This window comes from Lampetra fluviatilis, chromosome 39, assembly GCF_964198595.1.
Source record: "Lampetra fluviatilis chromosome 39, kcLamFluv1.1, whole genome shotgun sequence".
NCBI classification, from domain to species: Eukaryota; Metazoa; Chordata; class Hyperoartia; order Petromyzontiformes; family Petromyzontidae; genus Lampetra; species Lampetra fluviatilis.
This window is the reverse complement of record NC_136313.1, coordinates 9,838,688-9,852,534: the sequence shown is the minus strand read 5'-3', so window position 1 is coordinate 9,852,534 and position 13,847 is coordinate 9,838,688. Positions and strand designations below refer to the sequence as shown.

Here is a 13,847-nt window from a genome sequence, read left to right as displayed (position 1 = left end):
TTGACAGAGAGGGAAAAACCTATTCTTATTTTTTTATGCTGTAGAGCACACACTTAGATAATTGTTGACTTATCAATAACGCGTTGTAAAAAAATACAGGTTTCCCTCACTTTACGCGGGTTTGTGAGATTTCGCGAATATGCGGTTCAACCTATTTCTACCCAAAATTCGCTATATCGTGTGATTTTAATTCACTCAGATGCGGCTATGCGGTCGGACGTGGGACAACACTGTTTGTGAACTGTGTGTCAGAATCAGATTATTATTTATACCGGAGAGTCTGACGAGCTACAAAGCTACTTGGCAGGCAGCCGGTCTGGCTTACTGTCGTACATGGGGCCCATTGGGGTTTTTTTTAAAGCCTCTACCGCATAACGTGAGGAAAAAACCTGTATACCGTGAAGAAGAATTCAAATAACTTGGTTGAAAAATGGAAATCTAATCAATGAGTCACGAACTGTCTTAGTCACTATCCCACCGTGCGTCGTCACAAGCGGGTGGGATTCCGTGGGCGCGTGGGGCGGAGGAGGCAATGGCGGTCGTGCGTGTGGGGAGCGGTGGTTCAGTGGTTAGCACACTGCACTACGAATCCAGCAATCCAAGTTCGATTTCCACTCTTGGCCACCAACAGTGGCGATTATCTCAACTATTTCCCTGGCCTCCCCTAGGTCGACTCAGCCTCAAATGAGCACCTGGTGTGGTGTGTAAACATCGTCACTGGGGAGACAAAGGCGGTCGGGCGTGGTGCTGGCCACCCACTCCCTCGTGTGCCGTGCCACACTTCATAGGTGCTCGCAAACAGCACTTGCCCCAACAGTCTGTTAAGGCTACACGGGGGATGTGTCTTTGTGCGGTGGCAGATATTAACGAGTGCGCGCTGGACCCGGACATCTGCCCCAACGGCATGTGCGAGAATCTGCGCGCGACCTACCGCTGCATGTGCAACTCGGGGTACGAGTCGGACATCTCCGGCAAGAGCTGCGTGGGTGAGTCACCTCGGCCAATCGCCTCCGACCACCGCTGCCGCTGCTGCTGCCGCCCACCGCATGAAATCTGCCCATCACTAGCCAACTGCGGTGGACCCAATTGTAACCGCTGGGTAGACAGAGGCTGTGGTGGGGGCATACTTACCAAAACTAGCACCATTGTATCAACTGGGCACCACGGTGGCGATATGTTAACTACCTCTCCTGGTATACAGGAGGTGGCTGTATATTTGGAGTTTGCGTGTCTCTCTACCCATGGTTGCGTGGATTTTTCTCCACGTGATAAGCCTTACCTGGTAAAATAATAAATAGTTTATATCCAGAACATTATTGCGTTCCCGACTTACGAACCGTTCGTAAGTTGGCAAAACGATTAAACGGACCTCGGGAACGGAACCCGTTCGTGAGTCGGAGACTGCCCGTAACTTACATTCAGCTCTCCATCGATGAGCGGTCGCGTCGGGTCACGTTGGGTCGTGAGCGCTGCGCCGGGAACGAGCGATGTGCCCGAGGTTCCCGGTGGCGACCCGGGGCGGACGTGAGCACTGCGCAGAGTGAGAGGGGGCGGCGGTGGCGTGGGGGTTAACGTCGCCTTGCTCGCCCGCAGACGTGGACGAGTGCTCGCGCAACTCGCTGCTGTGCGACAACGGGCTGTGCCGCAACACGCCGGGCAGCTACTCCTGCTCCTGCCCCACCGGCTACGTCTTCAACTCCGAGTCGGAGACCTGCGAGGGTAACGCTTCGCCACGCGCGGGGGACGAAGATCCCCCCCCTCCGCGTGGCCTTTACGCACCGTGGGGGCGCGTGGGTAACGGCCGATGCATGCGGCCGTCGCCGCCGACGTCCCTTGCACCGACGATGAGATTGTCCCCGTGACCCCCCCCTCCCCACCCACCCCCGAGCAGACGTGAACGAGTGCGAGGGGGGCCCGTGCGTGAACGGCGTGTGCAAGAACACGGCGGGCTCGTACGTGTGCGAGTGCTCCATGGGCACCAAGGTGGACGCCACGGGCACCGTGTGCATCGGTGAGCGAGTCGGGGCCGCACCGCGGAGCCGGACGACTCAACACCCCCCCTACCACCCCCCTAAGGAGGGGGATGAGGCATCATCAGAGCGACGATAGCCTTAGCAGACACACGGGCACGCACGCACACACACACGAGCACAAAGATACAAAGACAAAGATCTCCCGTGTAGCCTTAACACACTCTTGGGGCAAGTGCTGTGAGCGAGTAGCACCTATGAAGGTCGGCACGGCACCCGAGGGGGTGGGTGGTCAGCACCACGCCCGACCACCTTTGTCTCCCCAGTGACGATGTTTACTACACACCGCACCGGGTACTTGTTTGAGGCTGAGTCGACCTAGCTGAGGCCCGGTTCAGATAATCGTCACTGATGTTGGCCGTGAGCCGGAATCGAACCCGGGTGGCCAGTTTCGTAGCGCAGCATGGCGCTAACCACTACACCACCACGCACACACACACACGTACACACACACTCACACGCACATGTGCACACATACACATACACGTGCACACACACGCACATGTGCACATGCACGCACACACACACGCACATGTGCACATGCACACACACGTGCACACACACACGCACATGTACACACACACACGTGCACACGGACACACACACACACCGCCCTTTGTGTCGCAACGACTGCCTGCAGTTCGGCTTAAAGGGAGAGAGAGAAGAGACCTTTTGAGCCGTCGTAAGGGGACAGCGACTGCCGTGTGAGGCTTCCCCGCCTTGCTCGGCAACTCGGTGACTCTGGCATGTGCTCTGGCATGTGTAGCAGTGCAACCTCACAGACTCACTTCTGTGTTGTCATGACGTTGGCCGTTGTTTGTGAGCTTTGGTTTCGTGCCATTTCTGTTTGTTATTTTTTCATTTTGTTTGGAAGTCGGGGTTTTCGTTTGCTTCGTAGTGGCTGTACAGTGGAACTCCCTCCTCCTAACGAAGGCGATTGGTTCCACGAAGCCGGTCGCTAAGTGATTTGGTCGTTAAGCGAGCGTAGGAAATGTTAAAGGCTTCATTCGTTCCGATGGCATCGAAAGTTATCCCCTTTGGCACCCAAAAAACGTACTTTATAATATTTAAACAGTGGATATTAATACATAAAGATACTAACACCATTATAAACACATAATATTAAAATAAGCACGGTTAATCAATGCATTAATTAATATTTACTGTACCTACAACAGCCAGTCATTAACAGGGGAATGGTCGGGAAGTGAACACATTAGGCTCTATGGAGGTACTACTCTACACTACACTATACACTACACTACACACTACACTACTATACACTACACTATACACTACACTACTATACATTACACTATACAATACACTACAATACACGACACTATACACTACACTATACACTACACTACTATACTATACACTACACTATACACTACACTACTATACACTACTCTACTATACTCTACACTACACTATACACTGCACTGCTATACACGACACTCTACACTACTATCTTAAGCTCATTATCTTTGTGTCTATAAAATATAACTTTGTAGTTGCTGGGTGGGCGGAGACAATGGGGGGAGGTTTGGGGGATTTTGATGGTTACCGCTGACCTGACCGACGACATCTTTGGGTGTGTGTTGTGTGTCTTGGTGCTTTGTCGGTCCTCGTTTGGCTATGCGCATATCTGCACGTCTGCACGTACTCGATGTGGTTGTCCGTGTGTGTCTGTGTGTGCTTGTGTGTATCGGTTTGCACTACATCGGGCGTATATGCCTGCGGCTGTTTGTGTATCGTGTGCGTCTGCCGCTGTGTGGCGTGTGTGTGTGTCTATGCATGGCTACTTGTGTGCACCTGTATTACGTGGGTATGTTTTTGTGGGTGTTTCTTGTGTGTCTGAACGTGTATGCCTGTTTGTACCTGTATGTGTCTGTCTGCATTTCTGTCCACATGACTGTCTGCACGTCTGTCTGCGTGTTTGCATGCACATCTGTTTGCACATTTGTCTGTCTGCACGTCTCCTCTGCATGTCTGTCTGCTTGTCTGTCTGCATTTATGTCTGCATGTTTGACTGCTTGTCTGTCTGCATGCCTGTCTGCACGTCTCCTCTGCGTGTCCGTCTGCGTGTCCGTCTGCTCGTCTGTCCGCGCGGCGTCGTCCCCCTTGGCGCGTGCCTCGGGCCCGCAGACAGCATCAAGGGCACCTGCTGGATGCAGATCCTGGACAACCGCTGCGAGGTGAACATCAACGGCGGCACCATGAAGTCGGAGTGCTGCGCCACGCTGGGGGCCGCGTGGGGCAGCCCCTGCGAGCCCTGCGAGCTCGGTAAGCCGCCCACGGCGCCGCCCCGGGGGGTTTTGCTGCCGTGGCCCCGGCGATTCGGGGGGTCGGGGACACCGAGCCGGCGGTTGTCACCTGGGTCCTCGGTGCGAATCCGGGATCGCGGCCGGATCGTCTCCGCGGGGTGCCACGGTGGCGAGGTGTTAACCCGCTCGCCAGGAGAAGGCGGTACAGCGGATGTAGACTCCGCTTGTGCGGTTTCCATGGGATAGGGTGTTTCCCCCTCACACGCAGGTGCTACGGCTTCCTCCCACGCGTACAAATACTCGGGGCGCCGCGGTGGTGAGATGTTCGGAGGTCGTGGGTTCGATCCCAGCTTTGGAGTTTGCATGTTCTTCTCCCCAAGGTCGCGTGGATTTGTCTCCGGGTTCTCCGGTTTTTCCCTCCACATTTAGAAACACACGTTTAGAGTATTTGACTGCTATACATTTCCACGTGATAAGCTACTTTGTTCGAGCTCTCATTTGTGAAAAAGAGGGCTCGCATAAAAGAAGGCCTCGTGTCAAAGAGGGCCTCGCGTAAGAGAGGGCCTCACAACGGGCCTGGTTGTGTCGCCGGTGAATAAGCGTGGACCCCGCGTGGCCTTCGGTCTCGAGGCCCTCCCGCCCTGCGCCTCCAGGGGCCTCTGGGCGGCGCCGTATCGAAGCGGTGTTTGTCACGTTATCTTCTGGGGGCTGTTTGCGAGCTAGGGAGACATTTTCGGTTTCTTCGCCGTGCGAATTGGAGCCCGTTTTTGGGGGAAAGGCAAAAACTATGAAGTAAAATAAAAAATGAGTACGGTAAATGAGATAATGTCAGAAAAAATGCATGAAAGAGAAAAAAATTTCCTTGTGGATTTTTTAAAATTAACTTTCTTCTAAATGTCATAAAATATTTATATTTCTAGAAAATAGACTGGCTTATGTAAGTCATTTATATTGTTAATACATTATTATTACTATACATCATTGCAGATATAATTATTGATATATGTTTGGGCTTTGGCTTATAAAGGTCATAAAACATGTATATAGATAAAAGACTGACTCATGTAAGTTATAACAATTGCATAAATTACCGTGCGTTCTGATCGTCCGTCTGTTTGGCGCCACACAGACCCCGCCTGCCCGCGTGGCTTCTCCCGCTCCAAGAGCGTCAACTGCGAGGGTGAGTGTCCTCGGGACTTGTCGAGGCTTCTTCAGCGTTCTCCACGGCGACGGGGCCCCTTGGCACGCGGCCCCCGGTGGCCGTTGCTGAACGAGAGTCGAAGTGATTTCCTGCTCAGATGAGTGACCGAGGCAGCGCTCATCCCCTATTGACAATGCCTCGTTACTATGATGGGGGCGAGCCTGTGTATAAGACAGCCGTTGTTGACTTCCCCACAAAGTTGTCCTAATTTTATCGACCCCAAAGGGACGATGATGATGTGCTGAATGAACCACCAAACGCCAATCCCACATGGCGGTGGCTGAACACGTGTGAAGCATTGTTACGTGATCTGGAATCAATAATGCAACCGCATCCGCACAAACCATGGCAGATACCTGACATGCACAAATGGAAAATTAAAACCTCCCCAGTGTGCGACTGCGGCCGTCCAGAACACACCACGCAACGTATGACGATGCAATGCCAGATCCACACATACGAAGGAGACATCACAGCGATACATTCCGCTGCTCCTGACGCGATTAACTCCCTGGCTTGACCACCTGGATGTGACATTGGAGTTGTGGCTTTGCATCCACATCAGCCGGACAAAAGAAAGGAACGAGTAACAAAACCTTGAATTCATTGGCATCTAATTGGCAAAAGCATGCTGCAAAAGTTTTTGGCAGCGTGGTTAGAGCCACCACTGTGCACGTTACACATTGCCTTCACCTACAAGCCTCTCATACTGAGCATCGCTACATCTGAAACGACAATAATAATCGGCACGTGTACACGCTTGCACACTATGACCGCGTCGGGTGGTGGAGGGCCTTTTAATGACACAAATTTGGCCGGACCGTTGTTCGGCGCATGTCGGACGTGTCGCCGTGTGTGCGTGTGTGTGTGTGCGTGTGCGCGTGTGTGCGTGTGTGCGTGTGTGTGCGTGCGTGTGTGCGTGCGTGCGTGTTCGTGTGTGCGTGTGTTCGTGTGTGCATGTATGCGTGCGTGCGTGTGTGCGTGTGTGCGTGTTTTCATGTGTTGCGTGTGTTCGTGCGTGCGTGTGTGCGTGCGTGTGTGCGTGCGTTCGTGTGTGCGTGCGTTCGTGTGTTCGTGTGTGCGTGTGTTCGTGCGTGCGTGTGTGCGTGCGTGCGTGTGTGCGTGCGTGTGTGGGTGCGTGTGTGTGTGCGTGTGTGCGTGCGTGCGTGCGTGTGTGCGTGTGTGTGTGCGTGCGTGTGTGCGTGCGCGAGCGCAGACGTGAACGAGTGCGACGTCTTCCCGGGCGTGTGTCCCAACGGGCGCTGCGTGAACACCCCCGGCTCGTTCCGCTGCGACTGCCCCCAGGGACTGATCCTGGACGGCACGGGACGCACGTGCGTGGGTGAGAGACTCCGCGTTTGCATGCACAAACGACACGCCAGCGACAGACATTCCTTTTTCCACCGGCAGAGGTTTAAATCGCGTGGCTCTCCCTATGCCGCACGCGACTCCTGGCGACGCTTTCTGCAAATGTTGGGCAACATCTCGTGTTCTCGATTTTAAGTTTTTGCTATTTTATTTACCAGGTCAAGCCCACTGAGCTAATAGTTATTTTTCAGAGCCGACCTGGTCACACGTAATAGTTAATCGAAGTGGGTCATATCATCATCGCACGTGGGAATTTATAGTCGCAGCCAAATTATCTAAACGCATGGAGATTGTAAATGTGGAGATCCCAGAGAAAAATGCACGCGACCACCACGGAGATAGAGAGAACACGGGGATAGAGAGAACACGCGGACTCCAAACCTACAACGGCCTTCGTCAGGGTCCCGGGGTGGGTCTGCAATTGTATTTGCAAATAATAATAATTTAATTGTATATAACATCTTACCACGTAGGCTTTCGCGACCAATATCATCCATAATAGAGGTTTTTTTTTGGGGTTAGGTCGCGTAAATATATAAATGTGTCGTTAAAACCCGCCACCACCCGACACAGCCAATTAGTAACTAGCATGCCTATACAAGCCACCATATTTCAATAGGGATTACCGTTGGTACGGCTATTTTAATACACAATAGACAGGAAGGACAAGACTCATTAATACCCCCCCCCCCCCACTTTGCGCAAGAGCGCAGAAGCGTGGTCACCACATCTACGCCTCTACATAAGGAACGCAACGGTTAGACTTCTCCACAAATCTGTCTGTTGCCTGATGAAGCTAGTTGTAATTACTGGCAAAACGTCGTACTCAGATTGTAAATGTTGTGGCTTGGCTCTCCAACACACCGGTTAGTGCTGTACTAGTGACGAATTGGCCACTTTCTGTTTACGTGACAACCCTTACTAGTTGGCTGTGTCGGGTGGTGGCGGGTTTTAACGACACATTTATATATATATGCGATATGACCCCAAAAAAAACTCTATTATGGGTATATAGCATCATTCGTGCTAATTACATCCCACAGCTCTGTACATTCATTGAATATAAACAGAGAAGCATCTCTTTTTCCCCACTCGTCCGATTAGCACGGTTGGCCACGTACTGTGCAGAAGAAGTTCAACACACTTACACACGTACGCACACAGTACATCTGCTGTCGCCTAATAACGATTCTAGCAAGGGGCGGCCGCAGTGCCGAGAAGCGCGGCGCTTGGGGGGCGAGACCCAAAAAGAGCCGACGCTAAACGTAACCGAATGTTGTTGCCGCCGTCGCCGCCGCCGCCACGATGGCACGACGAAGACCTCCGTCTGGAACAGTGCTTCCTGGAGTGGGACGAGGAGGAGTGCGAGCGCCCGCTGGGCCGCATGCGCATGGACGCCTGCTGCTGCTCGGTGGGGGCGGCGTGGGGCGCCGAGTGCGACTCGTGCCCGCCGGCCGGCACCAAGGAGTTCGACGCGCTGTGCCCACGCGGGCCCGGCTACGCCAACCGCGGGGACGTGCTCACGGGACGGCCCGTCTTTAAAGGTGAGGCGGGCGGGCGGGGGGGGCGGGGGGGGTGTTGTAGAAAGCGCCGGCGCGTTCGTCGACCGCACCACCGGGCGTGGCCTTGCGAGAGAAAAATACAAAGTTTCGGCCGACGGTCCTACTCCACACACGGTGTCGTTGACAATTGAGTTTTTCCGTTGTTAGTGCTTCTTAATGAAATGAGTACGGCAACCTGTCCCGGGCCTCTGTTAAGGCAGCCAGGCCTGCGCCGCTCTCTCGATTGCCAGGCCAGCATTACCTGTTGCTCGCTACGGGCACTTCTCGATGGCTCTCAGTGCTCGCTGCGGGCCAAGTCCGGTTCCAGCTACTCGCCGGCAACGCAGCAGCAGCAGCTTCAGCAGCAGCTTCACATCACCACCAGATAATCCCATTGTCGGGCCACAGAGCTTGGTGCAATCGTCGGCGTTGGTTTTGGCTGCCTCGCCTGTGGATTCACGCACCTCTCAATCCCTTTCTCTCGAAGAGCGAATGAAAACTGCGCGGCGCCTTACAGATCCAAAATAAGAATTAATTATAACCATTATAAAATGGTGGCACTCCAGCGTGGAAAACACTGCCGTTTAAATTATTTGCGATCCACCCCCAGCCAGGCCTACAGAATACGGGAAAAAAAATCAAAGCCCCATCGCCAATCACCGATCGCCCGAGTGATCAATCGACGTCGCTCACTTGACATTCGTACTCTTGCGGCAGCGTGCGCCGTGCGCGGCTATTATATTTTATTTTACCAGGTTGAACCGCGCGACGTCTGAAGGCCCCTTTCTGTTAGTGGAAGCTTGACAAGCGATGGGCGACAGCTGCTGCATCAGGCAAACGAAGGAGGCTTGGCGTACGGGAATCTTGGCGTAGGAGTGGGACGTTCGGCCAAAGGTCTCACGTTTAATTTGTGTAATCAGGTGGGAACTCGAGAAACACGGACGAGTCTCGTTTGCAAAAGGGAACCTGGGTCAACAAAAATGAAACAAGCGAGCAAAACAAAGTACAGCGATGAAGGAAAGCAATCGGAACAAAAACAACATATAGACGATAAAACACTATTGAATGACATAATACAGTTGTTGAGCTGTTCAAACACCAAATAGACACCTATGACAAGGCATCAAGTAAACTAAACTATTTTTATTTTACCAGCTAAGGCCCACTGAGCTATCTAGCTCTTTTTCAGAAGCTATCACGAAAGATAGCTCAACGAAGTTGCTTATAACAACGTGGGAATGTAAAGCAGCCAAATGCTCCACGCGACCACGGCCAAAACATGAAAACTCCAAACATACAGCAGGCGTCAGGTTTGGGATCGAACCCACGACCTCTCGCATGCTGGACGAGGTGGTTAACATCTCGCCACCGCGGCTTCCGGCGTCTGGGGAATGCGGCGCGCGTTGTCGCTCCGCCACGGATCGTTAAGCTCGCCCCAGTCGCCGGTAACGCATCATCATCATCCACACCTCGTCAACGGCGAGGGGCTGTCCGGATGGCGGGAGGGCAGCTGCCCCGCAGAGGAATCCCCCCATACCCCCCTCCCACCCCCCCACCACCCCCATCCCCTCCTCACCCCCCCATTCCCCCCCCCCACTGTTCCTTTTCGGCTGAAAATAAAAGGGTTTTGTCAAAAGGAGGGAAAAAAATGGAGACACGTGCACACACACACATCTACACACACATCTACACAAAGATAAAGATCCCCCGTATAGCCTTAACAGGTTCATAGCGCAGCACGCTAACCGCTACACTACCGCTCCCCACTAACATCTACACACACATACATCTACACACACACACATCTACACACACACACATCTACACACACACACATCTACACACACACACATCTACACACACCTACACACATCTACACACATATACACACATCTACACACATATACACACATATACGCACATAGACTCGTAACAAAGACAGAGATCCCCCACATAACCGTATAGTCTTTAATTGACTGGCGGGGCAAGTGTTGTTAGCGAGCACCATGCACAAAAGACAAAGATCTCCCGTGTAGCCTTAACAGACTGTTGGGGAAAGTACTGTTAGCGAGCAGCTATGAAGGCCGGCACGGCACACGAGGGGGTGGGTGGCCAACACCACGCCCGGCCGCCTTTGTCTCACCAGTGATGATGTTTACACACCGCATTAGGTACTTATTTGAGGCTGAGTTGACCTAGGGGAGGCCAAGGACCGGTTCAACATAATCGTCACCGGTGTTGGCCGTGAGTGGGAATCGAACTCGGTTTGCCACGTTTGTAGCGCTAACCGCTGCACCACCGCTCCCCACACACACACAAAGACAGACAAAAATAAGAGATTCCCCGAAAGCCATACACAAACAAAGACAAAGATCCCTCGTATAGCCACACAAAAACCCACGCCATATGCACAACAAGTGACCCTTCTGCCTCCCTGCGGCCAAACCACAGCCGTCCGCGAGGCCTTCCCACTCTCGTCGCCAACCACTACCGCCGCACCGACAGCTCGGAGCTCCCGGCTCCTTGGTTGGCGAAAAGGGCCCCATCTGTTGTGCGGGGCACACGTGGAAGATTAACTCGAGGTCCCCCCCTCGTCCTTCCTATTCCCAGTCTGAAGGACTGCGGCGTGCCGGCCAATGACACGAGGACTCACGAGTGGCATTCCAGTGGGCGGTGGTCATGGCAGTGGGTGCCAGGTGCCCACTCGTTCACACAGAGAGCATCGGCGTGAGCCTTGAACATGAGCACGCTTTCATTTCACCGAATGCGATTTCGGCGGCGTTTTCTCGTTTTATTTATTTACGAAAGCAGCCGATCGGAGCCGGTGCAATTAGCGGCGGTTAAATAATCGACCGTCGTTGTTTGCGCATGTGGCGCGCTGCGCTCGTTCACCCTCGCTCGCTCGCTCCCAGCGAGCCGGAGCTCGCCGCACAAACAACCGTCTGTCAGCCGTCGGTGCGCCGCGCGCACACGTGGGGCCGCAGCCACCGGGTCGGCCTGTGCCGCCGTCTTCGCCCCGCGGGGACTCCGCCGACCGCTGCTGCTTCGTTCACTAAAACGCAAACTGCCTCTGCCGCCCCTCGTTCAGCCGCGAGCCGCCGTCTCCGCGCTCTCACACCCGCTGCATCCCCCCCCCCCCACCGCCCCCACCCCCCACCACCTCCCCGCTTCTGCCCACAGACGTCAACGAGTGCAAGACGTTCCCGGTGCTGTGCGCGCACGGGAAGTGCCGCAACACGGTGGGGAGCTTCCGCTGCAAGTGCGACGGGGGCTTCGCCCTCGATGCGGAGGATCGCAACTGCACAGGTGGGGGGGGGGGCGGCGGCGGTGCTAGAATGGGGCCGCCCGGCGGGCCCTCGAGGCGCGGCCGCTGGAGGCCCAGGGCAGCAGAACGCCTCGTCGGGGGGTGCCCTTATCCGCGAGTGACGACAAACCAGGCCCGTTGTGTGGCCCTCTTTTGTGTGAGTCCCAGGGAAATTTTCCCCCTTATCGCCCCCCCCGTGCTCGTCTATCAGGGGGGGTCCTAAAATCACCGCCCGTAGGCGCTGCAGGTAATCTGTGTGGAGCGCGCGTGTGCGAGGTGAGCGAGCGTGTGTGCGGTGCGTTCTGGGTGTTTTGTAAGCGAGTGTGTGGGAGGCAAGGGCTTTGCGTTGCCTCCACAGAGTGGCGTCTGTTCACGTGCGCCGGGGAAAAAATCAACAATGGACGCTTCTCAGATTCAGGGTCTGAGAGGCCGCGGGTATTCAACCTTCTCCCGACATAAAGCCCCTCACAGAGGCGATGCTTGATGATTGATTACGTTGCATTTGGCTTCAGGAGTAGAAAAAAAAACAGATGACTGGCACCCAGCCTGGCACCGAGCCTGGCACCGAGCCAGGCACCCAGCCTGGCACCCAGCCAGGCACCCAGCCTGGCACCCAGCCAGGCACCCAGCCTGGCACCGAGCCAGGCACCCAGCCTGGCACCCAGCCAGGCACCCAGCCTGGCTGTAGAAGAGCACTGAAGAGTCGGAACTGGAGACATTGTCCGTTCTGTGCTGAGAGCAGTGATGAATTTGCAACAACTAAAAAATCAAAGTCTCTAAGGTTGCTGTCACCTACAGCACATTGGGCATATCAGTTTGAGTGTGGGACAAGGATAATTAAACATAATACCTAAGCACGCCCCCAAAAGAGAATGTATTGAGGATGCCAGCATACAAAGCCCGCTGCAGTATCTCACCCGGGAGACCACGTAATCGTGCCACCCACGTAATTACCGATCGTTATGAATTATTAAATATTTTGGCATCATTTGCGTGTGAAGGTCTGGCTGGCAGAGGCGGCTCGTTTAAAGTATTTGAAAATTGCAGGGGCGTGCTGGCGCCCTTGGCAGGCACTTCCACTTGCCCTGCCGCGCGCGCCCTCGCACGCCCCCTCCCCCTCCGCCCCCACCCACCCGGTCGCGCTGTCCGGGCCGCCGTTACAGAGCTGCCGCCGTGGGCCAACAGAGCTCCATTGTGTGGGTCGTCGTCTGCGCAGTCAAAATTGGCCGACCCGTGTATAAATATTGAGCGATGTAATTAATGACCGCGCCAACAGCGGGCGCGCACAGGCAAGCGGACGAGCCGTTGAGAGGCGGGGCAGCGGTATGTACGTACGTATGTTGAACTTCTTTCGTACCGTACATAGCCAATCGTGCTAATCGGAGGTGCAGGGGGAAGGCCAACAAACTAAACACGTAAAGCAGTTTTGAAGAAATTAGTTTTCAACCTCGATGTTTTAAATGTGCATAGCTCCAGTGGCTTCTTAATATCGGAAGGAAGGGCGTTCCAGACGGCCGCAAAAGCAGCGCATCTGAAAGGGCGTGCGATGCCGGTGACCGTCTTTGTTCGGTGGATGGCCAAAAGGGGCACACTGCACTCATGTGTTCTTAGCACTTACGACAAAATGAATGGCCGAGACAGCTCCCCTACCATTGATAGCAGGGCCACTCCTCGTCGTGTTGGGGTTAGCGCGACGTCAACGACGCAGCCGACTCCAGCCGTTGAGTCGTGCTGCTCGTCTGAGAATGAATGAAAGATGAAATGAAGTTGAAATGAAGTCGAAATGAAGTGAGTAAATGAAGTCATGAATGGTCCATGAATTAAATACAAATACGCCAGCGTACTTGGCTCTTGAAAGGTCAGCAAATCTGCAGTGTGCACTATGCAGCCAGGTTAAGAGGAGGTATTTGCGATAGAATAGCTGCTATGGTAGGAAGTGCAAAAAATGCATTTTAGGTTTATCATTAATTTATGTTTTCATTAGTTTACCCAGGAGCGCCTCACCGAGTCTCAAGACTTTTTTTTCAGGAGGGTGCTGCCAAGTCTCTTTCTCAGCGGCAGGGCGATGTCGCTGTGCGTTTCCCAGTAGAGTAATTTACGAGTAAAACATTTTCAAGTTTGGCAAATGCGGAC

The 13,847-nt window shown here is 53.9% G+C and overlaps 1 protein-coding gene across 1 annotated transcript in view; it reads left to right on the top strand.

The window, feature by feature from the left end:
• FBN2 (fibrillin 2) overlaps window positions 1-13,847 on the top strand; it is a 128,088-nt gene that overhangs the window by 68,969 nt on the left and 45,272 nt on the right. Inside the window, exons 18-25 of the mRNA XM_078874680.1 lie at window positions 861-986; window positions 1,594-1,719; window positions 1,892-2,011; window positions 4,182-4,319; window positions 5,430-5,480; window positions 6,718-6,843; window positions 8,189-8,413; window positions 11,591-11,716. Of these exons, the coding sequence (XP_078730806.1) occupies window positions 861-986; window positions 1,594-1,719; window positions 1,892-2,011; window positions 4,182-4,319; window positions 5,430-5,480; window positions 6,718-6,843; window positions 8,189-8,413; window positions 11,591-11,716 (1,038 nt within the window). The remainder of the gene's footprint in view (window positions 1-860; window positions 987-1,593; window positions 1,720-1,891; window positions 2,012-4,181; window positions 4,320-5,429; window positions 5,481-6,717; window positions 6,844-8,188; window positions 8,414-11,590; window positions 11,717-13,847) is intronic.